This window comes from Anser brachyrhynchus (genome assembly GCF_964034855.1).
Source record: "Anser brachyrhynchus genome assembly, chromosome: 3".
In the NCBI taxonomy this organism is placed as follows: Eukaryota; Metazoa; Chordata; class Aves; order Anseriformes; family Anatidae; genus Anser; species Anser brachyrhynchus.
In genome coordinates this window covers 105,930,741-105,955,842 of record NC_137696.1, presented here as the reverse complement: position 1 = coordinate 105,955,842, position 25,102 = coordinate 105,930,741, and the positions used below count along the sequence as shown (strand labels likewise).

The 25,102-nt window shown below is 43.7% G+C and overlaps 3 protein-coding genes across 3 annotated transcripts; all 3 read left to right on the top strand.

Annotated features, from left to right (window-relative positions):
* The first annotated feature begins 4,136 nt into the window (after positions 1-4,136).
* On the top strand, positions 4,137-9,764 carry LOC308192439 (uncharacterized protein). Its single transcript, XM_080586026.1, has 4 exons — positions 4,137-4,881; positions 6,147-6,257; positions 7,876-7,933; positions 8,841-9,764. The coding sequence occupies exons 2-4, from the start codon at positions 6,244-6,246 to the stop codon at positions 9,150-9,152; spliced, it is 384 nt and encodes a 127-aa protein (XP_080442152.1). The 5' UTR covers positions 4,137-4,881; positions 6,147-6,243; the 3' UTR covers positions 9,153-9,764.
* A 66-nt stretch (positions 9,765-9,830) lies between these two features.
* LOC308192438 (xin actin-binding repeat-containing protein 2-like) lies at positions 9,831-12,401 on the top strand. The gene is made up of 4 exons (XM_080586025.1): positions 9,831-10,228; positions 11,090-11,221; positions 11,585-11,692; positions 11,884-12,401. Exons 1-4 carry the CDS (start codon positions 10,136-10,138, stop codon positions 12,241-12,243), a joined length of 693 nt encoding a protein of 230 aa, XP_080442151.1. The 5' UTR covers positions 9,831-10,135; the 3' UTR covers positions 12,244-12,401.
* A 2,862-nt stretch (positions 12,402-15,263) lies between these two features.
* Positions 15,264-25,066, top strand: LOC308192437 (uncharacterized protein). Its single transcript, XM_080586024.1, has 9 exons — positions 15,264-19,031; positions 19,888-20,172; positions 20,361-20,517; positions 21,119-21,276; positions 22,138-22,269; positions 22,633-22,740; positions 22,932-23,004; positions 23,647-23,780; positions 24,086-25,066. The coding sequence occupies exons 1-9, from the start codon at positions 18,981-18,983 to the stop codon at positions 24,656-24,658; spliced, it is 1,671 nt and encodes a 556-aa protein (XP_080442150.1). The 5' UTR covers positions 15,264-18,980; the 3' UTR covers positions 24,659-25,066.
* Positions 25,067-25,102: the final 36 nt, after the last annotated feature.

Sequence of the window (25,102 nt, the reverse complement as noted above, 5' to 3'; positions counted from 1 at the left end):
TGATATGTTAACAATCAATCTCTTGAGAGTTATGAAAATACTCAAATTATGATTCAACTATATATCTAGAAATAGAACATATACTTTGGATGTACAGCTTCTTGATTTATTTCATTATTTTATTATTAATCAGGATGCCATATCATGCTTAAAAGTTATTGCCAGCTAAGAAGAAACTTAAACATGGTATTTATTCTCCTACTAAAGATCTAGTTCTTAGATTTAAATATATCTATATCATTTTCCTTGAAAAAATACCTATAAATGGCAAATCAAAACTCATAAATGACAAACCAAAATGTTATTTTGGTGAACTTTTAACTAAACCACTCTTTTAAATATAGATTGCTTTCAAAATACTAAGTATCTTACTCACATCAGAGCAAATACCCCAAAGACATATGATGGTTAGGGCAATAGAAATCTGCAGATTAGCCTCGGAAATTGTACAAAAAATATTTTATCCAAAGTCTTTTAAATTATTTATCTGGGTTCTTATTTATGTATTTGTATACTAATGGTTTCTAAGGCATGACATTTAAAATAAGCCTGTAACTACAAACATGAAATTCAATGAGGAAGGAGAAGCAATTTGTGAGCTGATAGCAGATCCTAAGGCAAAACATAAGCCTTGCCTTCTTAACCAGACATGTCAAGTTTTTTCCTGGAAGAAAATTTCATCTGCTTGGATCGTACACAGAATGAAAGCAAAAAGCGTCAGAAGGAAAAAGCAGGAAAAAAAGTGGAAACATTATCTTGCACCTGTACCCCAATTACTGATCAGAAATGATCTATCAGGACATAAGCGGTAAGAGTGTTTCACAACTCTTAGTCATAGACAAACATTTATTTGGTATTTATCTTATGCAGATGTACCATCTGCATGTTAGACAATGAAGTTGGTGCACCACACTACCTCTCTAAACAATGGAGAGACAGAGACATATTCTGAGGAAACTTCACAGTATCACAGTATCACAGTATCACAGATTTCTAGGTTGGAAGAGACCTCAAGATCATCGAGTCCAACCTCCGACCTAACACTAAGTACTCCACTAAACCATATCGCTAAGCTCTACATCTAAACGTCTTTTAAAGACCTCCAGGGATGGTGACTCCACCACCTCCCTGGGCAGCCCGTTCCAATGCTTAATAACCCTTTCGGTAAAGAAGTACTTCCTAACATCCAACCTAAAACTCCCCTGTCGCAACTTTCGCCCATTCCCCCTCGTCCTGTCACCAGGCACGTGGGAGAACAGACCAACCCCCACCTCTCTACAGCCTCCTTTAAGGTAACTGTAGAGAGCGATAAGGCTCTTCACCCCATTCCAAGACATACTTGTACTTGGAGTGGACAAAATCACCCTCTAAAGGCATCTGTCTCCTTCTGTTTACAACAGAAGATGAGTCCCACCTGGAATATGATGAATATGCTTGTCTCAAGCCCTCACATTGAAAATGGACAAACAGAACATATAAAAGTGAATGAGTCAATCAATAAGTCCAAACAAAAAAATTATTAGTTAGCTTATTCCAAGCCATTTCACAAACCTGACACCTCTTATCAAGTGTCACAGCTAACCTGAAGTTCTGCCTTCCCTATTTAAATTTACAAACCTGATTAGTGCCTCCTTCCATTAGCTGTGCTAATGTTATAAATATGAACCACATCACTGGTGCATACATGAGCAAAAGGTCTTAAACAGTAGCAGATGTTTCTGGTGCAACATAATACATAAGCAATCAGCATGTAGAAAGAGGGTCTTACAGAAATTTCTTATGCCGAGCCCTGCATACTTACAGTAATTCATAGTGATTCACAGTTCTTTGTTTCATGTCTTCCATCTGGACACAAATGACTGCAACAAGATCCCTGTCTTAAAGCCGCAGATGTTTGCTTGTGAGACAGTAGAAATCATTCTGAGCCTTTTGTTTTCTTTTAGTGAAAATACAATTAAAAGATCATGTCACATGCAAATAGATCAGCCACTTTAGAATTCTGAAATAAAACCCAAGTATCTTATAAATCTAAAAGCACTTCCTTAAGAAGAAAAATCTTCTCTAAGTGATCTGGTATTTAAATAAAAGAATGATTTGGCAGTGACTGGGATGTGTGAGCTGGATGAAAAGCAGTTGTAGGGCAGAATGGCACAGAGACAGTGCCTAAGTGAAAGAAAATGGCACTTTTAAAACTCACTTTTAATCTGGCCTATTTTTTTTCCCAACCAGCTGATTAGAAACATTTTTAACCGCTTTACTAATGCTAATATACTAATACTAATAATACTAATACTAATTTCTTCTTTATTCCGTAAGTACAGAGGAACAACCACAGATGCAGATCCAGGGCACTCCATCCCTTAACTCTTACAAGGTCTTGCCACATTATTTTCTATCGAAGAAGAATCTATTGGCATGAGTCAAGTATTGATTAGATTCAACAACAGTTATTTAAATAGAATTGATTTGAAGAGTTCTCTTTTCCTGGTAGTTGTGACAGACCTTAAGGTATGATTGGGGATTACATCAATCAATCTAAGTGTATTCTCATTCCAAAATGAAGGTAAAGGTCACAGGAAGTCACCCCCCTGTAGCCTTCCATAAATCACAGTTCTCAATTTACAATTTTATGTTGAAGATTTTACATTATTATTTACACTTTATCTTAATGATTGGGAAAAGGCATTCTACTCTTCCACAATTTTGCTATTTATGGCTCATGATTTGCCAGTTGAATGAATGAATTGAATTTTAATGAACCTTAGGAAAAAAAGAGGGGTGATCACAGAATCACAGAATGGTTAAGGTTGAAAGGGACCTCTTGAGGCTGTCTGGACGCAAACCTGGAGTAGGTTACCCAGGACCATGTCCAGGTGGCTTTTGAAAATCACCAAAAAGGTAATGTTCTTCCTTAGCTGAAGATTCTTTGCAGTGCGCATGTGGAAGATGAACTAGGGTCTGAGCTGTTGAATGCATGGGGTATTGTTACTAGTTGTCAGAAAATTGGGGGCAGGGGAAGGCCTTTTGGAACGGATCTTGCATAAAGTAAATTTAATATGGTTACTCTTCCTTGTCACTTGTGTCCTTGTAATTAATCCCCGTTTTGTATTTTGTGAATAAATGCTTTCATTTGATTTTATTTTAACCTGACTCCTAAAAATGTGCAACGTACCCGTGGGCAAACATACAGTGGGCCTTTCATTTTATACAACCGATAACCTTGTTCCAAGTAAGCTTTTGGAGCACTTTTTCAGTGGCTAGGATCCACATGCATAATTTTCAAGGCATCCAGTGGGAAAATCTGTGCCTTTCCACTTAACCAAATAATGTGCCTAGAGAGCCACTGACAGAGTGTTTTGGGAGGAAGAAGAGTCTTCTAATAGCAAGTATAAGCAGAAAAGCTTTTTAGCATGACTTTCTAGAATAGAAGAATAAAGGAGATCATAAGTCATACTTTACAGGGGGAAAAAGAAAACACCAGTTTCCTTGTTTAGAAATTAAAACTCTTTCCATACAGTCCTGTGCTTAAAAGAATCTTATTTCTCCCAGGACCAAATTCATGGTGCTTATCTTACTGTTAGCTTGTTTTCTGGTTCATCCCACATATATTCAGATAGTTAACTGTAATCAAAACAATGCCAAAGCCATAACAATTGCAAGAAGTCCCAGAGGAAACCTTTCAGACGACATGGCTGAGCTTCTATTCAGACATTGCCACAGTGGTCTGCTCCTTGGGAAGAGGATCCTATTGTTCCAGCCCTGATTAAATAAAAATCACTTAATTGCTTCCTAAATTAGTATAAAAGCAGAGGAAAAACACTTTTGCATGCAAGATTTGGATACATCCATTAACAACATAGGGCACACTTTCTGGAAGAACTGTACCTTCCAGCCTAAGAGTTGCATTCTGGCTGTAGAGGCACAAGGTGTTCACTCAGTCAAAGAAGATTCTGGCTTTTCTGTTCCTTACATAATAAAATGACATTTAAAAACGTCTACAGACATTTGCTAATGAGAAAATTACAAATTATCCAAAAGATAAGCCTAAATGACTATTTTAATTACATATTAGGTAAATTCTTTTGCCAGCTTAGTCCATCAGCCCCACCGTGATGTGGAGAATACAATAGATTTCCAGAACCTGCTGAACTTGTCCAGTATAGGCTGCTGAAGACACTGAAAGAACTTTGAGGGATTTCAATTTCTGCTTCTGGAAGAGAGGAACTGAGCGCTTCAGCTGCTATCACAAGACTCCCAGTGTTAAGGATAACCTTTGTAACACTGCTATATATTTCCCTCTTTGTTTTCATTAGAGCACAACTGCTTTCTCTCACCAGGTTGATCTATTGAAAAAACTACATTTATTAGCATTTGTACAATACTTCTCATCAGTAAAATTCAAGAATCTTTTAAAAAGCCTTACCAGCCTTAAAAATGTCCGAGATGCTTTAAAATAAAAGCAGTGTGGAACTGTGAACACTGAATTGCTCAGAGATTGTACAAAAAACTCCAATGGCCCTAATTATTTATCTCGTAAACGGCACAGAAAGAATTATTCCTACAGATAAGCTTCATTAGCAATTTTAGTATTCTGAAAGGCAGGCTGAGCAGCAGATGCTAGCGGTTAATTACAGATGTTGAAGATTCCTTCTGTTCCTAAAGGAAGAGGAGAGAAGTGAGAGGTTCAGAAGTCACACTCCTTTCATTAGGTGACTGTAACACTAATTTGCTGTGCCTGGTCTTTTTGTACACTACTGAAATAGATTGAAGGGAGCTTGCGTATATCTCACCTTCCTGCTTTGTACTGTTTTAAAGGCCAGAAGAGTCTGTATTTGAATCCAGTTGCTTCCATAAGACATGCTGCTCATGCAGAAGAAAAAAGTAGGTGCATGGCTTTTATTTATTTATTTTTTCTGGTTTTACTCTTGTGGAGTACATTTGGACTGATACTCCTAAAAGGTACCACCTGTATGTTGCTACATATTGGCATAAAATAAACAGTATTACACTGATGCAATGTAAAAACATGTTTTGCCTCCAGAAAAATTTTGCACAGCAGTTAGGCAGTTATGGTGAGAAAGATGGACAAGCCTAATGTAGCTTTGTCTTACTGTTTTTCCTTTTTTTTTTTTTTTGGGGGGGGGGGGCAGAGGGGGAAGGGATGAGGCTCCTATAGTATCAAATTGTTTCTCTGTTGAAGTATTGGCTTTTTGGATAGCACAATCTCGTTGCCACTTTGCTGGTATGCATTTATTGATGTTTCGCCCAATCTACTTATGTGCCTTCATGGCCAGAGTGTGCAACACATTACTTATAGGTTGCTCATCCTTCACAGAAGGAAAACATACAATTACATATATAAAATAATATATAAATATATTAATATGATGGATAGGTATTTTCACTTTCAACTAAAGTATGTCAACCTCACTTAAAATAATAATGCACAGTCTGAAATAGAAAATCAGTGTCTGAATTACTATATAAAGAACCAAACAGTTAAGAAAAGTGCCAGTTACTTCTACACTTCAGGAAATTACAGTAGAATATGTGATAAAATTTTCTTAATATTCCTATCTAAAAGGACTTCACTGTAGAATAGGCTGAGTTAAGGCTAAGTCTCTGAGTTGACTTTCAAAGATGTTAAAAATATGCTACATAGAAGTTCAAATCTAGATGATTTCTCATGATGACTGACAGGCAGACTGTTAGTCCTCTGAAAGCAAATAAGGTTATGCATGTATATGTGAAAAGTAGTCATGTTTGGGGAAATGCAAATTCAAAATCTTACTGAATTTTATGGCTTCCAGTTATTAGTCTTATCTGTTTCATATTCTAGAACATTTATTTGTTCCAGGAAAATAATCTTGCCCATATTCCACTGTTTTCACTGTCAAATGTGCATGAAACGAAAGCCACAATAGGACACATTGTTTTCCTTTTATAGCACACTAAGACAACTTCACAGTTTTAACGTAATTAGGATTTTAACTTGATCAAGGAAAAAAAAAGAATTCTTAACACATGCATTTGGTGTTCTTTTGGTATGAAATTATCTATATCTGAAATTCTATTACAGTTACGTCTGAAATACATTGTTGTAAATATGCTAATACCAAGTGAAATCACTGTTATCATTTTCCCAGTGTTAATTCGCATCTTCTGCATAACGCATGGCATAGAATAGCGAGAAGAAAGAAAATGGAATATGAAGAAATGTAACACCTTAATTATTTATTTACTATGTTCAACGATGAGTAAGTATAATGAGCTGGTCGCACTGAATTCTTTTTCTTCTGAAAGCCATAAAAAGAATCACTGAAGTATTACTTTAAGGCTAAGTAACCCCTTTTCTGAACTTTTCACACAGGGAATATGCACCCAAGACTGGAAGTATCTGTATGCCTGCACTCCATTGAGTGAATACTTGAAATGACTACAATTTGCAGGGAAAGTAAATGTAGAAAATCTCACAAAGATGTTTTTATCTTCTAGCACAGAAATGCTGTGCATGGCTGCCTGAAAGTCAGGTTATTATTCCATGCAACTTTTTCTTCACACACACACAAATATGTATATATATATATGTATACAAATACTCAGCATTTTTTAAAATTTTTCTGAAATGGTCCAGTTGTACCTTGTGTTACAGTAGATGCATGAAATAAAAAGTCAGTTATCAAAATATTTTAAAGCTGGTGCCTAGATTGTTTCTGGGCAATTAAAGTAATAGTTATTTCTGAAGGAACTTCTAGATGTAGCTGCTCAGATTTTAAGATCTTTAGGTTTTGTTCTATTGTGCTGTTTGTTTGTTTTTAATATATATTTACCTCATTTATCATAATTGATTCTTAAGACATAGGGTACTACAATATAAAAATAGTGACAACTTGGATTACATTTCATACAGGGTTTTATTGAGTTTCTATTTATTTATTTATTTTTATTGTAATGTGTTATTATTATTTTTCAAAATATTTGAAAAGGATAAAACACACATCTTCATAATACAATAATTGGGACCTTTCTAAAGTTTTTAGAATTAGTTGACATGTAAACATATCTACACCAGGAGTGATAAAAAGGAATATTTCTGGATAAAAATTATCCAGACTGTCCAAAGTGTCAGTTTGAGAAATGAAGACAAGTGTCCAAAAGGTGAGGGCAGACAATTCCACTGGCACACATGAGGAAAGCACTATGCCAGTCCCAAAGCACAATGCTGTCTGCTGCTTCCCAAGTGAGAGCCATTAATGCAATCATCAAGAACCATGCACATTCATGCACATTCTGCACCATTCACATAAACACACACAAAACCATCAACATGTGTAAGTGAAAGAAAACCAAGCACAGCATGGCAGAGCTGGTCAAACACTTCTGCCAGTTAGCTCTAAGACAAAATTTGAAGTTAGCTGAGTAGTGGAGAATAAAAATGAAAAATGCTCTCTCCGTTGGAGGGCTTTTATATCTACCACAATGGTCCGCCCAATAACTTGTCCCTAAGGACACCAAGTTTTTTCTGGGAGAGGTTGTGCACCAACAACAGATTCTGCCCTCGGGAGTCTCTGGCCGGTCTTCTGGGATAAGGAAAGCTGCGATGCTGGCTTGGTTGCCTTGGTTTCCGTATGCCCACACATGGAAACGGTAACCTGGACACTGTGGACTGACTGTGTGCTCACAATGCAGACAGGCAGGTTAAAAGGCGGCGCCTCTTCCTGCAGCCATCACTTCTTGGAAGTGAGGTTGTGACGGACGAGGTAGGATGAGGCTTTTCTCCAATGCATACTGTGAACTGTCGATCTAGCTTCACATTCATTAGTCAAATGAGACCAGTGAATAAGAGAATGTTTAAATTTGCCTTCCTTTCAACAGGCACGCAATGTGTGCAGCAGAGTCACAAAAGGAAAATTCAACTGAGAAGAGCCAAGCGGTAAGATTAGCTCCTTACGAATACACAAGTTCGTGCATTTTTTTGGACGTAGGTGGTCTAGCGCAAAGCCTGATACTCTTCATGTGATAAATGGGCGAGAGGGAGCAAAAGAAAAAAAAATGAAATGCTTCAGATACTTGTGGCTCTGCTTACCTGCAGAAGAAAAACTGCACGCTCTTCCAGTGACAGTGTCAGAAGCGTGCAGCTAGCTCTCACGTGCACTTTCAGGGAGTCTTTAGTGGAGAAGAGATCCTCTAGTACCATGGCCAGTGAATATTAGTCACCAGACAGAGGGAAGAACTGAAGCAGCTTCTGGTTCTCTCTCTCGCATCCCTCTGCCTTCCTGCCCAGCATGGCCATCGAACAAAAAGCAGCCAAGCCCTTAGTTTGTGCCTTCCTCTGGCACGTTTTAAGCATGATAACTTTAGAAGTGGCCAGCAAAAGTTAGGAAGTACAGTCGGCGAAGGCGGTATGACATGCTAAAGGCCATTGAAGCCCAGCTCCATACCTCTTTGGGTTTTCGTATTCCCCCAATTTTCTTCCTGCATTTTCATAAAGGCTAAGAAGGTTCTACGAAGCCTGGGAAACAATTCAAGGCCCTGACAGTGTCAGACGTGCAGTCTTCACCAAGTATTTGACTTAAGAATGAATTGCCCTCAGCATTCTGTAGTGATTTAAGCGGCCGTGAGCAGGTGGCAAAAGTGGCTTAAAGTCAGGTTGCGGCCTAAAGTCAAATTCTTTGCTGACAAGTGCACGTGTCCCAGGGGAATTTCCTTCATGAGTACCCTTGGGTTGCAGAAACCTAGCGCTTCTCCTGTGCTTCTTCCTCCCCCATGAAATACTGCAAACCACTCAAACCCTGGTCTGAAATACAAGCTATGTCATGAGGTACCCGTTGCATTGGCAGGGCGCGATGGAGCTGCCCGACTTGACCGTGCAGAAGAGCTCTGTGAAGCTCCTCATGAAGAGATGGGAGGCCGCCAGTGCTCTGACACCTAGCCTGGCCTTCCAACGCCTGCCAGCCCCACGGTCCCTGGCACCAGAGAAAGCCAGCCCAGGCAGCACCGTGGAGGAAGCCGCGGCAGACAGCGGGAGGGCGGACGTCACCCTGGGTGGCCCTCGCCGGACTGAGACCTTCCCCATCTCCGTCAAGGAGCTGCAGAGCCACTTTGAGACCCTGGGTGGCAGGAAGGTGAGTGCACGCAGGTTCCGCAGCTGAAAAGGATTCCCGCGCTCTCACTGAGGACTTGGAGAACACTACTGCCAGAACAGCACCCCCTTCCAATCTGCTGCCTCTTCATATCCTTTCTGCCCCCTGAAAACCCTACCTGGCTCCTCCCAGTAGCTTCTAGCTCACATCCCCTCCATGTCTTCCAACAGGAAGCGGAAAGTGGCAGAAGCTCACTGCCACCAGCACTGGCCACTCAGCCTGGGAGCCAGACAGACATTTCTCTGATGGAAGTGTCCAGCGTGAAACGGGGGAGGGCAATCTTTGAGAAGATGTCCTCAGGCAACGGACAGACCACCAACACTGAAGGTTAGCCTTACCACTTGGATCGGATTTCTCCCTTTAGTTCAATGCACTCCATCTCTGAGGTGACAAGGGGCAAGCACACTCACCTCATCAGGGCAGCCCCCAGGCCGCCCAGGGAGAGAACGTGGCGTTCTTCCCAATGCAAAACAAGCTTTCCAGATTTCTCCATTTTGTCTTTTGTATTACGGAGGAGTGCCTGATGCCCATTAAATACTTTTTGAACAAAACACAACAGAATGGTGTCTTATGTTTTGAGAAGATAACTTTTGATGAAGACAGCCCAGATTACAAATATGATATCAAAACTTGGGCAGCATTCATCAATTACGAAAAAGTGGTATCTTCATTTTCTTCTTTGGTGAAGATAGTTTGGATTTAGCAACTTGTTGCTTTGGTAACAATGCGTTAACTTTTATTAGTTAAAGGCATTCTGGTTTCCACAAATTCAATGCTCCGTACTTTATGTGTTCTAAAGTAAAAGTACGACACAGTTGGCAAAATGTTGGCAATACTGTTTGTTTTGCTTACTGCTTTTCTTTCAAGCTTTGAAACACATGCACCCATCTCCCTCTCCCCAACTATGACGTCTCTTTGTGGTTGCAGTGGGTGGCTGCAAAGCTGTGGGAGGACTTCAAGAAGAGAGCCCTCCACACACTGGAAACACGCTGATGGAATTCCAGGAGAATGTCTCCTTGAAAGACAAAATGGCTCTGTATCAGGCTGCGGTGTCAAAGGCAGAGAACAGCAACCGCTTTGCCAATGTAAGATACCAATGTCTCAATATCTTCTTAATTCTACGTTTGCTTTGCCCAGGGACAGATCGTAACCATCTTTATTTCTACAAGCAAGCTATCAGGTGGATCATAGGGTGGATCAAAATTTAAATCCCAAATTAGGAAACCTACAGAGCAAACATAGTCATCCATCAGTCTCTCTCTCTACCAAATGAGGTTTTTCACGCTAGATGCCTTTGGTCTTTTGGACAATCCCCATTACTTCATGGAAGTGCTCTTCCTTTCAGTCCACCTTTGCCTGAACTTCATGTATGAGGATCATGGGTGAGAGAGAGATCAGCAACACGGTTATCCTATGATGACAAAACAAGGCAGTTTCCTTACCACAACAACTATTCTCTATCGCCAAATAATAAAATCCTATTCAGGAGCACAGTGACTTTAGAGCTCTTGCTGCTCGAGCTGAAGAATTTGAAATTACCGCATGATAAAACAGCTCAGCTATGGGTGCTCAGGTAGCCCAGAAGCCACCTGAGGGAAGCAGCCAACAGCCACGCTCGCCTTCAGAGTCCAGGTGTTTTCAAACCACGCAATTCCTGCCCACTGTCTTCTTGATTTCCTAATTGCCCTTGTGTATTTGGAACAGATTCCTGCGGTTCTTTGGGCCAAGAAGGTTCCAACTCCCTCCTCCCAACACTGCCAGCAATGGTGCTGTTAGCTCTCTCTCCCCAAAAGGAAGAACTGGAGGAAGCCTGACCCAACCGAACTGTGTTGAGAACATATGAACTGCTTCATTTACACCCTATAACACCTTGCCCTTACTTGTTGAAATGGATGGTATGTTCTTACTGCAAATGGAAAACACCTGGCCTTATTTGATCACTCTAGACCTCAGAGGAAATCAAGTCCTGCACTGTGCCCGGGGGCCTGGCTGCAGTGAGGAAACACTTTGAGAACGGGCAGATGACCCCTTCAATGACCACCTTTGCTCACTCCCAGCACCAGCACAAATCTGCAGAGGTAACAATGGCATTTTGAATACTAACAAATTAGGTTTCCCCTGTTAAAGAGCTCGAGAGGAAAATAACATTATTTGCTTGATTCCAGGATTCACCATTCCCGGTGTCCCTGGAAAAATTTGCACCCCATTTTCTTTTCAACTTGCCCTCCTCGAGCCTCATCTAACTTTAACGGTTCAAACTTCTCATCACATGGGTTCCTTGTGGTGCTTGTAATCCCCTAAATCATCACGGTACACTGCCGTAAAGGAACCATTTGGGCTTAACATCTGTTAAAGTAGAACTGATTTGTGACAGCCCTTCACAGGCAGAAACACAAATCCAGATTACTGTTAATTATGTGATTCTTTGTATTTGTTTTCAGGAGACCTCAAGTACCACTCAGCTCCCACTATCAAGCAGCACCAGGGAAGCTGAGTGCAGTGCGACGAGCTCCAAAGAAGCCCCACTAGAAGCCTTTCAAAGCAAAGAGGTAACTTTATCAATTAACAATTATATCATTTGGTTTTAAAACAGTGTCCTAGACAGGGTTGTTTGGATGTGGTAATGAATGGGGCTTCCCACTCAGACTTCTCTGTGATGTTTCAAAGACAGCAGCCGAAATATGGAGTATTCTTCCATGTTGCACTAAATCCCGCAGTAACGTGAAGGTTTTGTGCACAGGTTTCTCTCGGGGAGCAAGTGACTCCAGAGACAAACGGGGCTTCTACACTCACCTGGCATACTGATGAAGCAGGTAAGAAGTGGCTTGAGAGTACTGGCTCCCAAAGGAGCACGACAAACCAAGTTCTTGGCAACTGTCTTTACTGGCACAAACGTGGGGCTGCTTTTAGGATACAGATACAGGACATTGCTCCAAGTTGTTCAGTGCCTCCTTCCTCAGTTAAGCACATTCATTGGTCTCAGTGGGACCTAAGAAACAGGTTTCCGTGCTGGTACACAGAGAGGAGTTCGGCAGAAGGAGGTAGCTTCAAATTTGTGCTGAGCTGCTGGAAAGAGCGGGGCATTTTAAGAGATGTCTGAAGACACACGCAAACCCTTGCCCCTGTATAGCCGAAACTGTGGATGATAAAGGCTCAATTTATAGCCAAGCTGAACAGGCCTGGAGATCACGATCACGGTGCTGAGGTGCTGCTTCCGCAGTCTAGTCCTGGTATTGGAATTCACGCGTTTGGTTAACACAAAGACCTCAGTCCTCTGCGAGCCGTGACATTCAGGCAATTCAGGTACGGCAAAACAGCAGGCCATAGATAACGTGTCCCTCAACACTTCTTCCATCCATTTCCTATGTATTTCTTCTCTTCATATTGTCCGTTGTTCATTTACTTTTTTTTTTTTTTTTTAATAATAATAGTAATTATTATTCTTTCCATTGCAGTAAGCAATGCAGCTGTGGAAGTGGAGGTCCCAAAGACTTCCACAGAGGTGTGTGACCATCAGATGGAAAGGACAGCAGAGGAAAACGCTGTTCCCATAGACAGAGAGACTGCAACATCTGTACCAGATGGCAAGGTCTGTGCCTTTATAGTAAGAGTAGACATCAGTCTGTCAAATACAGTCTGAATTTCTATTTTTACAATGTAGTTGCAATTGAAAATGCAACCTGTGAAAGCAGTAGGAATATACGGAGCTTAGCAATGACGGGCACACAAGGTGGTATTTAGTACAACCTGTAATTCAGCAAGTACTTCTACTACATGACAAACACAACTGAAAGTTGAACTCAAACGCTTCTGCTTTTCCTTTCCTTCTCTGATGAAGGAAGCCTCTTCTTTCCCTGCTTTCAGTCTCTAAAAGGCTATGTTTTCTGTCACCAGTTCCTCAGATGCACAGAAACTCTCAACTTGAGGAAAAACGAAGACAAGCGTCAAAATGTCGAGGGCTATCTGGACCAGGCAATTCCACTGGCACTGCCGAGCGAAGCACTGTACCAGCCCAAAAGCACCATGCCGTCTGCTCTTGCCAGAATGAGAGCCGTGAATGCAATCATCAAGAGCCATGCACATTCTGTAAGACGGCCATGTCACCAAGGAGCTGCTGGGCTGCCAGTTCTAAGTGTATGTGCACAAGAAAACCCAAAGGTTCAAAGAGGCGCCATCTATTCAGACGAGATGCTCCCTAAGCCTAGGGAGCCACAGATGAGGGAGCCACTGAGACAACCCAAAAGCAGAAGCAATTGTGCGGCTTCCAGAATTAAGGCCATCAACGACATCCACAGGAACCTACACCATTCTCAAAGGCGTCCAAACCAGGAAGGGGCTGCTTTTCTGCTGGAGGATGCGCAAGGGTTCAAAACAACAGCATCCGGCCTGAAGAACAAAGACGCAAGCGTCACAGTCTCTGTGTTGTGCAGTAATGCACAACAAGTTGACAATAAAGAGATGAAGTGACTCAAAACTAACAGACTTGTCTGAACTTTTGCTGCCTGTCTCAACAGGTTGGAGCATCAGGCGGGGAGAAAGTTCATGAAATATAACGAGGGCAAGTGTAGAGGCCTGCATCGGGGCAAGAACAACCCCAGACACCAGGATAAGTTGCTGACTGACCTGCTAGAGAGCAGCAAAGGGGAAAGGGACGTGGGTGTCCTGGTGGAGAGCCGGCTGACCATGAGCCAGCACTGTGCCCTTGTGGCCAAGAAGGCCAATGGCATCCTGGGGTGTATTAGCAGGGCTGTGGTTAGTAGGTCGAGAGAGGTTCTCCTCCCCCTCTACTCTGCCCTAGTGAGACCACATCTGCAATATTGCGTCCAGTTCTGGGCCCCCCAGTTCAAGAAGGACAGGGAACTGCTTGAGAGAGTCCAGCACAGAGCCACGAGGATGATTAAGGGAGTGGAGCATCTCCCTTTTGAGGAAAGGCTGAGGGAGCTGGGTCTCTTTAGTTAGAGAAGAGGAGAGTCAGAGGTGACCTTATTAACGTTTATAAATATGTAAAGGGAGAGTGTCAGGAGGACGGAGCTAGGCTCTTCTCAGTGACATCTAATGATAGGACAAGGGGCAATGGGTGTAAGCTGGAACATAGGAGGTTCCACTTAAATGTGAGACAAAACTTTTTTATGGTGAGGGTGACAGAGCACGAGAACAGGCTACCCAAAGGAGGGTCGTGGAGTTTCCTTCTCCAGAGACACTCAAAACCTGCCTGGACGCGATCCTGTGTGACCTGATCTAGCTGCTCCTGCTCCGGCAGGGGCATTGGACCAGACGATCTTCCAAGGTCCCTTCCAATCCCTAACATTCAGTGATTCTGTGATTCCTAGGCGTCTCAGCAGTCTTCTAGCATCTTTCTTTGGCAAAGGCATGTCTGAAAAGAAAAACTGTAAAAATCACAGTCAGGGGAAGAACTCTAGATCTCCAAAGTACCAATCTGCAGGTCTTATATATGGGCTGCCATTATGTCAGGATAACAACAATCTGCTGCCCAGGAAGATTAATCTTACTTTGAATTCAGTACGCACTGCAATACTATGCTCCTCAGAAAATCAGGACAATTATTCCCAGGTTTTGTGATTACCACTCGTTAAAGTGAGGATTTACTGGATTAGGTTTTGGATGAACTCTAGATCTCAGAGTGTACCTTATAATTGAGGAGAACACAGAAATATCAATATAGCATTGAATTAAATATTTTCAGTGAATGTTGTAAATGTTACTCGTGCTTTTTTCCCCTGGATTGAAGGCATAGTGTCACGAGGGTGCTTATCAATTAAAGCAAAACTGCATCCTGTGACAGCATATACAGTGTATTCACTGGAAGCAAACAAACTCCAAGACAATTTATTTTATTATTATTATTTTTTTTTTTCAGAAGACATTAGAGTATTCTTAAGAAGAAGACTTTCATCCTAGGTTTGTGCATTTCCTTGACGGAAAAAAAAATAATCCATCTTGCAGTTCATTCCAGGACTGATCATTAGTTGAAAGCCTTTGCATTCAAATATCTGAGATTTGGATAGAGGATGCCTATACGCACATGGGAGTGGAGTGGTGCCATGCTAGGAGTGAGAATATAGACACTTCTGGTCTAAATTCTGTCAGCAGCCGGTGGGACTCAGAGAAGATCTTCTGTACCTCTCATTTTCTCAGGATGTTCACATGGGTGCTGTGAAGCCAACAGGATTAGAGAGCACGCTGAGGCAAAATTTTCACTAAAACCTGGACATCATTGCTGTTATTCTAGAAGATAATTTATGAGACAAAGAAAAATGGGTACCAAGCAAACAAAGTAAAGATTGCTGGCTAAATAAGAATTATTGCCAGGGCTTGGTGCTTGGTTCACACAGGCAGTTCAGGGTTTAGTTTCATGAGAATTCAAGATCCTATCAGAGCAACGTGCAGCTTTTTGTGGTTGCTTGGAATACCGGGGGCAGCCGATACCCAGGGTAAAAGAAAAATGTAAGCCATTAAGGGGTGATGGTGGGAAGATAAAGATCAGCTTGGAGCACTTGGCAGCTCAGAGGAGATGAGAATGGACAGTGAGAAAACCCTAATGACTCTCAGAGGAGAAGCAGTAAGAGCAGGAAAGGCACTTGCAAACCCTCCCCAGCCCAAACAGCCAACAGCAGACGCGAGGAGGACTTCAGAGCAGGCAAGCCTTGTGCTCTGGGCTGCCGCAAGGACCCCTGACCAGGCCAACCAGGTACAAGTGTCTTGGTGCCAGGCCGCTGGCCAGAGCACTTGAGTACATCCATGTTAGCGCTCATGTGTGGGTGAGGAGTGGAAGGGAAACCACTTTTGAAGTAAGACCACCTCCCTTTCATACGAGGCCTTCCTACTCTGCTGCAACATTGCTTCCATCAGGCGAGAAGAAACAGCGTGGCACTGCTGGTAGGAAGCTCCAGCGTGAGGAAAGAAACAGGTGGGGAGTAGAGGAGGTGAAGGCAGTTTAGAGAGAAATGACTGCAGTTATGTTATCAGACAGCCTCATGCAAACCATGTCAGTGGTTACCCCAGTGAGCCATGCCTTGCAGAGGCATCCCAGCAAGTCCCTGCAGCCCCGAGTCCTGGCTGACAGCACACGCTGATGCAGCTGTTCTCCTCCTGCTGACACCAAGACTTTGCAGATAATCAGAGACAATTTGGAACAGGAGACCATGTTAAATTTGGTCCCCCCCCCCCCCCCCCCCCAAAAAAAAAAAGTGGGGGGGGGAATTTTCTAAGTGAGCAGTCACCCAGGGCATCTCTCAGGCTGAAATTTGTCATGTCAGAACACGAACAGGTCACACTTAGCGAAGCCGTGCAGCTCAGGGAACAAAACCTCCCTTCCTGCAATCGGCAGCTTGATTCTTTCTAGTCTTGGCTTTAGAGCACTATGCGGAGTTTATTATAATTCTCTTGAATAGTAAAGGCTCACCCTGAGCACTCTGGTGCACAAGTATCCAGGAAAGCCCTGCTGGGGCTCTTGTAGCCACTTGCCTCAAGACACTTTCCTGATCGAATTCCTACTCCTACCATGCCAGACCAGATATTCTTTCGTACCCCCTGGCAAAGCTAATGGGCTCTGGGCTGGCTGCATTAGACCTTCTGCCTCAGCACCAGCAATGAGCCTGAGGCTACCAGGTAGCTGAAGCACATCCTCTCCAAGCAGCCCCATTCTGGAAGCATTATAGATTTGCAGTTCACCTCCTTAGATATATATGCAACAAGCAAAGCATCATTAGAAGCACAGCGTTTATGAGGGTTCTGAAAAATCACTTTTTTTACTCCTTAGCTAGTGCAAAGACACCACAGATATGAGAAAAATGGTCAATCCTTTGCAGCATTTCCCAGTTCATTGTTCTTACTACTGTAGTCTTCTTCAGGCTTCACTTCAGAGTTGTGAAGGGCATTCCAAGTTCTCCTCCTCCAACTCAAATCTCTTTTCTTGCGTGACAGATTATCTACTATGATCCCCCCCAAAAAAAACTTTTCATCTGTACTTCCGCAAAGAGAAAAAAATCTTTTTTCTTAAAATTTCCTATTTCCTATGTCAAGTGTGTCCTGACATCTGAACATCTTTGTTGGATGATCCTCAGAGAATTTTGTTTGATGTCCACTCTCCTGGGGACCGGAAGTGGAAGACCAGTTGGCCTGCAGCAGGAACCATCTCCCTGCGTATCCCATTAAAGCAATTAATCAAATTATAATAATCTTTCTATGCTAGAAGGCAGGAATTTCTCCCATCATCTTTTGTGGTTCGTCTTTTTGTGGTTCTACTTCCCATCAATGGGGGCTGTTCAGCCACGTCCTGGGAAGCAGGGCCTCAATATGCGTGGTGGTTTTTCAGGAGGACAGACGCTTCCACAACAAGAGCCCCCCCCGCCTCCTTCCCCTTTCCCACCTTTTATTGCTGAGTGTGACATCACATGGCATGGAATATCCCTTTGGTCAGTTTAGGTCAGCTGCACCGGTGATGTCCCCTCCCCGTCACTTGCCCACCCCCAGCCTGCTGGCTCTTGGGGCTTGGAGGGAGTCTTGATGTGGTGCCAGTATTGCTCACTAATAGAAAAAAACACTGGTGTGATACCAGTGCTGTTTGAGCTACAATTGCAGAACACAGCACTGTATGGGCTGCTCCAGGGAAAGTCAATTCCATCCCAGCCAGACCTAGCGTAAGGCAGGTTTTAACTCCTGGCTTGAGTGTAGTTCATTGCAGACTGTGTCTGTTTAGGTTTCTTCTTTCACTGAAAAGATCATTGTCTTCTTTTACTTTGACTTTACTGTTTTTATCAACAAGAAGAGTATTACTAAACTCCCAGTCTATGTCAAAAGGTGTCATGTCGTTACTTCTAGAAAGGAGGACGGTACTGGCGCTACTTCCAAAGAGTTGTTCCATTAAATTAGACTTCTTTCCTTTCTTAGTATTGAAATCTGCGTTTTCCTTGATATTTTCATCTAAGTAATCACTTTTTTGATTAAGTCACCTTGATCTCCCTGATCCTTTTCCAAAGGAAGGTACCTAACTGCCAAATGTTAACTCTCTACTTTAAATCTACAGTCCTTAGCTTTCTCTGCTTCTGCCCTTGTACTTTTGTGGCATCATAAAATGGGTTGGCTTACTAGAGAGTCCTTCAAAACTTTTGTTGGCCAAAGAGCTGTAGCCTGAGAGTCAGAAGTCTCCCCCATACTACAGGAAGAGAGAACGCCCCCAAGGGTAAATTACCCAACATTTTGATATTTCTCTTCGGTATCAAAAAACACACACACAAAAAACACCAGCATGAGTGAATGAAAGAAAACCAAGCACAGCATGCCAGAGCTAGTCTAACAATTCTGCCAGTTAGCTCTAAGAGAGAATTTGAAGTTAGCTGAGTAACGGAGAATAAAAATGAAAAGCCAATGGTCTCTCTGTTTGAGGGCATTTATTGTCTACCACAACGGTCTGCCCAAGAACTTGTCCCTAAGGACACCAAGTTCTTTCTGGGAGAGGTTGTGCACCACCACCAACAGAATCTCAACAGATTCCAAGGACTCTCTGGTGGGTCTGTTGGGGTAAGGAAAGCCAGGAGGCCGGCTTGGTTGCCTTGGTTTCCGTATGCCCACACATGGAGACGGCAACCTGGACACTGTGGACTGACTGTGTGCTCACAATGCAGACAGGCAGGTTAAAAGGCGGCGCCTCTTCCTGCAGCCATCACTTCTTGGAAGTGAGGTTGTGACGGACGAGGTAGGATGAGGCTTTTCTCCAATGCATACTGTGAACTGTCGATCTAGCTTCACATTCATTAGTCAAATGAGACCAGTGAATAAGAGAATGTTTAAATTTGCCTTCCTTTCAACAGGCACGCAATGTGTGCAGCAGAGTCACAAAAGGAAAATTCAACTGAGAAGAGCCAAGCGGTAAGATTAGCTCCTTACGAATACACAAGTTCGTGCATTTTTTTGGACGTAGGTGGCCTAGCGCAAAGCCTGATACTCTTCATGTGATAAATGGGCGAGAGGGAGCAAAAGAAAAAAAAATGAAATGCTTCAGATACTTGTGGCTCTGCTTACCTGCAGAAGAAAAACTGCACGCTCTTCCAGTGACAGTGTCAGAAGCGTGCAGCTAGCTCTCACGTGCACTTTCAGGGAGTCTTTAGTGGAGAAGAGATCCTCTAGTACCGTGGCCAGTGAATATTAGTCACCAGCATGGTGACTAAGCATGGCCATCGAACAAAAAGCAGCCAAGCCCTTAGTTTGTGCCTTCCTCTGGCACGTTTTAAGCATGATAACTTTAGAAGTGGCCAGCAAAAGTTAGGAAGTACAGTCGGCAAAGGCGGTATGACATGCTAAAGGCCATTGAAGCCCAGCTCCATACCTCTTTGGGTTTTCGTATTCCCCCAATTTTCTTCCTGCATTTTCATAAAGGCTAAGAAGGTTCTACGAAGCCTGGGAAACAATTCAAGGCCCTGACAGTGTCAGACGTGCAGTCTTCACCAAGTATTTGACTTAAGAATGAATTGCCCTCAGCATTCTGTAGTGATTTAAGCGGCCGTGAGCAGGTGGCAAAAGTGGCTTAAAGTCAGGTTGCGGCCTAAAGTCAAATTCTTTGCTGACAAGTGCACGTGTCCCAGGGGAATTTCCTTCATGAGTACCCTTGGGTTGCAGAAACCTAGCGCTTCTCCTGTGCTTCTTCCTCCCCCATGAAATACTGCAAACCACTCAAACCCTGGTCTGAAATACAAGCTATGTCATGAGGTACCCGTTGCATTGGCAGGGCGCGATGGAGCTGCCCGACTTGACCGTGCAGAAGAGCTCTGTGAAGCTCCTCATGAAGAGATGGGAGGCCGCCAGTGCTCTGACACCTAGCCTGGCCTTCCAACGCCTGCCAGCCCCACGGTCCCTGGCACCAGAGAAAGCCAGCCCAGGCAGCACCGTGGAGGAAGCCGCGGCAGACAGCGGGAGGGCGGACGTCACCCTGGGTGGCCCTCGCCGGACTGAGACCTTCCCCATCTCCGTCAAGGAGCTGCAGAGCCACTTTGAGACCCTGGGTGGCAGGAAGGTGAGTGCACGCAGGTTCCGCAGCTGAAAAGGATTCCCGCGCTCTCACTGAGGACTTGGAGAACACTACTGCCAGAACAGCACCCCCTTCCAATCTGCTGCCTCTTCATATCCTTTCTGCCCCCTGAAAACCCTACCTGGCTCCTCCCAGTAGCTTCTAGCTCACATCCCCTCCATGTCTTCCAACAGGAAGCGGAAAGTGGCAGAAGCTCACTGCCACCAGCACTGGCCACTCAGCCTGGGAGCCAGACAGACATTTCTCTGATGGAAGTGTCCAGCGTGAAACGGGGGAGGGCAATCTTTGAGAAGATGTCCTCAGGCAATGGACAGACCACCAACACTGAAGGTTAGCCTTACCACTTGGATCGGATTTCTCCCTTTAGTTCAAGGCACTCCATCTCTGAGGTGACAAGGGGCAAGCACACTCACCTCATCAGGGCAGCCCCCAGGCCGCCCAGGGAGAGAACGTGGCGTTCTTCTCAATGCAAAACAAGCTTTCCAGATTTCTCCATTTTGTCTTTTGTATTACGGAGGAGTGCCTGATGCCCATTAAATACTTTTTGAACAAAACACAACAGAATGGTGTCTTACGTTTTGAGAAGATAACTTTTGATGAAGACAGCCCAGATTACAAATATGATATCAAAACTATGGGCAGCATTCATCAATTACGAAAAAGTGGTATCTTCATTTTCTTCTTTGGTGAAGATAGTTTGGATTTAGCAACTTGTTGCTTTGGTAACAATGCGTTAACTTTTATTAGTTAAAGGCATTCTGGTTTCCACAAATTCAATGCTCCGTACTTTATGTGTTCTAAAGTAAAAGTACGACACAGTTGGCAAAATGTTGGCAATACTGTTTGTTTTGCTTACTGCTTTTCTTTCAAGCTTTGAAACACATGCACCCATCTCCCTCTCCCCAACTACGACGTCTCTTTGTGGTTGCAGTGGGTGGCTGCAAAGCTGTAGGAGGACTTCAAGAAGAGAGCCCTCCACACACTGGAAACACGCTGATGGAATTCCAGGAGAATGTCTCCTTGAAAGACAAAATGGCTCTGTATCAGGCTGCGGTGTCAAAGGCAGAGAACAGCAACCGCTTTGCCAATGTAAGATACCAATGTCTCAATATCTTCTTAATTCTACGTTTGCTTTGCCCAGGGACAGATCGTAACCATCTTTATTTCTACAAGCAAGCTATCAGGTGGATCATAGGGTGGATCAAAATTTAAATCCCAAATTAGGAAACCTACAGAGCAAACATAGTCATCCATCAGTCTCTCTCTCTACCAAATGAGGTTTTTCACGCTAGATGCCTTTGGTCTTTTGGACAATCCCCATTACTTCATGGAAGTGCTCTTCCTTTCAGTCCACCTTTGCCTGAACTTCATGTATGAGGATCATGGGTGAGAGAGAGATCAGCAACACGGTTATCCTATGATGACAAAACAAGGCAGTTTCCTTACCACAACAACTATTCTCTATCGCCAAATAATAAAATCCTATTCAGGAGCACAGTGACTTTAGAGCTCTTGCTGCTCGAGCTGAAGAATTTGAAATTACCGCATGATAAAACAGCTCAGCTATGGGTGCTCAGGTAGCCCAGAAGCCACCTGAGGGAAGCAGCCAACAGCCACGCTCGCCTTCAGAGTCCAGGTGTTTTCAAACCATGCAATTCCTGCCCACTGTCTTCTTGATTTCCTAATTGCCCTTGTGTATTTGGAACAGATTCCTGCGGTTCTTTGGGCCAAGAAGGTTCCAATTCCCTCCTCCCAACACTGCCAGCAATGGTGCTGTTAGCTCTCTCTCCCCAAAAGGAAGAACTGGAGGAAGCCTGACCCAACCGAACTGTGTTGAGAACATATGAACTGCTTCATTTACACCCTATAACACCTTGCCTTTACTTGTTGAAATGGATGGTATGTTCTTACTGCAAATGGAAAACACCTGGCCTTATTTGATCACTCTAGACCTCAGAGGAAATCAAGTCCTGCACTGTGCCCGGGGGCCTGGCTGCAGTGAGGAAACACTTTGAGAACGGGCAGATGACCCCTTCAATGACCACCTTTGCTCACTCCCAGCACCAGCACAAATCTGCAGAGGTAACAATGGCATTTTGAATACTAACAAATTAGGTTTCCCCTGTTAAAGAGCTCGAGAGGAAAATAACATTATTTGCTTGATTCCAGGATTCACCATTCCCGGTGTCCCTGGAAAAATTTGCACCCCATTTTCTTTTCAACTTGCCCTCCTCGAGCCTCACCTAACTTTAACGGTTCAAACTTCTCATCACATGGGTTCCTTGTGGTGCTCGTGATCCCCTAAATCATCACGGTACACTGCCATAAAGGAACCATTTGGGCTTAACATCTGTTAAAGTAGAACTGATTTGTGACAGCCCTTCACAGGCAGAAACACAAATCCAGATTACTGTTAATTATGTGATTCTTTGTATTTGTTTTCAGGAGACCTCAAGTACCACTCAGCTCCCACTATCAAGCAGCACCAGGGAAGCTGAGTGCAGTGCGACGAGCTCCAAAGAAGCCCCACTAGAAGCCTTTCAAAGCAAAGAGGTAACTTTATCAATTAACAATTATATCATTTGGTTTTAAAACAGTGTCCTAGACAGGGTTGTTTGGATGTGGTAATGAATGGGGCTTCCCACTCAGACTTCTCTGTGATGTTTCAAAGACAGCAGCCGAAATATGGAGTATTCTTCCATGTTGCACTAAATCCCGCAGTAACGTGAAGGTTTTGTGCACAGGTTTCTCTCGGGGAGCAAGTGACTCCAGAGACAAACGGGGCTTCTACACTCACCCGGCATACTGATGAAGCAGGTAAGAAGTGGCTTGAGAGTAATGGCTCCCAAAGGAGCACGACAAACCAAGTTCTTGGCAACTGTCTTTACTGGCACAAATGTGGGGCTGCTTTTAGGATACAGATACAGGACATTGCTCCAAGTTGTTCAGTGCCTCCTTCCTCAGTTAAGCACATTCATTGGTCTCAGTGGGACCTAAGAAACAGGTTTCCGTGCTGGTACACAGAGAGGAGTTTGGCAGAAGGAGGTAGCTTCAAATTTGTGCTGAGCTGCTGGAAAGAGCGGGGCATTTTAAGAGATGTCTGAAGACACACGCAAACCCTTGCCCCTGTATAGCCGAAACTGTGGATGATAAAGGCTCAATTTATAGCCAAGCTGAACAGGCCTGGAGATCACGATCACGGTGCTGAGGTGCTGCTTCCGCAGTCTAGTCCTGGTATTAGAATTCACGCGTTTGGTTAACACAAAGACCTCAGTCCTCTGCGAGCCGTGACATTCAGGCAATTCAGGTACGGCAAAACAGCAGGCCATAGATAACGTGTCCCTCAACACTTCTTCCATCCATTTCCTATGTATTTCTTCTCTTCATATTGTCCGTTGTTCATTTACTTTTTTTTTTTTTTTTTAATAATAATAGTAATTATTATTCTTTCCATTGCAGTAAGCAATGCAGCTGTGGAAGTGGAGGTCCCAAAGACTTCCACAGAGGTGTGTGACCATCAGATGGAAAGGACAGCAGAGGAAAACGCTGTTCCCATAGACAGAGAGACTGCAACATCTGTACCAGATGGCAAGGTCTGTGCCTTTATAGTAAGAGTAGACATCAGTCTGTCAAATACAGTCTGAATTTCTATTTTTACAATGTAGTTGCAATTGAAAATGCAACCTGTGAAAGCAGTAGGAATATACGGAGCTTAGCAATGACGGGCACACAAGGTGGTATTTAGTACAACCTGTAATTCAGCAAGTACTTCTACTACATGACAAACACAACTGAAAGTTGAACTCAAACGCTTCTGCTTTTCCTTTCCTTCTCTGATGAAGGAAGCCTCTTCTTTCCCTGCTTTCAGTCTCTAAAAGGCTATGTTTTCTGTCACCAGTTCCTCAGATGCACAGAAACTCTCAACTTGAGGAAAAACGAAGACAAGCGTCAAAATGTCGAGGGCTATCTGGACCAGGCAATTCCACTGGCACTGCCGAGCGAAGCACTGCACCAGCCCAAAAGCACCATGCCGTCTGCTCTTGCCAGAATGAGAGCCGTGAATGCAATCATCAAGAGCCATGCACATTCTGTAAGACGGCCACGTCACCAAGGAGCTGCTGGGCTGCCAGTTCTAAGTGTATGTGCACAAGAAAACCCAAAGGTTCAAAGAGGCGCCATCTATTCAGACGAGATGCTCCCTAAGCCTAGGGAGCCACAGATGAGGGAGCCACTGAGACAACCCAAAAGCAGAAGCAATTGTGCGGCTTCCAGAATTAAGGCCATCAACGACATCCACAGGAACCTACACCATTCTCAAAGGCGTCCAAACCAGGAAGGGGCTGCTTTTCTGGTGGAGGATGCGCAAGGGTTCAAAACAACAGAATCCGGCCTGAAGAACAAAGACGCAAGCGTCACAGTCTCTGTGTTGTGCAGTAATGCACAACAAGTTGACAATAAAGAGATGAAGTGACTCAAAACTAACAGACTTGTCTGAACTTTTGCTGCCTGTCTCAACAGGTTGGAGCATCAGGCGGGGAGAAAGTTCATGAAATATAACGAGGGCAAGTGTAGAGGCCTGCATCGGGGCAAGAACAACCCCAGACACCAGGATAAGTTGCTGACTGACCTGCTAGAGAGCAGCAAAGGGGAAAGGGACGTGGGTGTCCTGGTGGAGAGCCGGCTGACCATGAGCCAGCACTGTGCCCTTGTGGCCAAGAAGGCCAATGGCATCCTGGGGTGTATTAGCAGGGCTGTGGTTAGTAGGTCGAGAGAGGTTCTCCTCCCCCTCTACTCTGCCCTAGTGAGACCACATCTGCAATATTGCGTCCAGTTCTGGGCCCCCCAGTTCAAGAAGGACAGGGAACTGCTTGAGAGAGTCCAGCACAGAGCCACGAGGATGATTAAGGGAGTGGAG

What these genes read in the sequence shown, in the direction of transcription:
- LOC308192439 (XM_080586026.1), top strand. An exon ending in CAACTGAGAAGAGCCAAGCG is followed by an intron (nt 7,934 to 8,840) that starts GTAAGATTAGCT and finishes TTGCATTGGCAG; the next exon opens with GGCGCGATGGAGCTGCCCGA.
- LOC308192438 (XM_080586025.1), top strand. Translation starts at nt 10,136, where the DNA reads ATGGAATTCCAGGAGAATGTCTCCTTGAAAGACAAAATGGCTCTGTAT. An exon ending in ACAGCAACCGCTTTGCCAAT is followed by an intron (nt 10,229 to 11,089) that starts GTAAGATACCAA and finishes TGATCACTCTAG; the next exon opens with ACCTCAGAGGAAATCAAGTC. An exon ending in AAGCCTTTCAAAGCAAAGAG is followed by an intron (nt 11,693 to 11,883) that starts GTAACTTTATCA and finishes TTTTGTGCACAG; the next exon opens with GTTTCTCTCGGGGAGCAAGT.
- LOC308192437 (XM_080586024.1), top strand. Translation starts at nt 18,981, where the DNA reads ATGTGTGCAGCAGAGTCACAAAAGGAAAATTCAACTGAGAAGAGCCAA. An exon ending in ACAGACCACCAACACTGAAG is followed by an intron (nt 20,518 to 21,118) that starts GTTAGCCTTACC and finishes TTGTGGTTGCAG; the next exon opens with TGGGTGGCTGCAAAGCTGTA. An exon ending in ACCAGCACAAATCTGCAGAG is followed by an intron (nt 22,270 to 22,632) that starts GTAACAATGGCA and finishes ATTTGTTTTCAG; the next exon opens with GAGACCTCAAGTACCACTCA.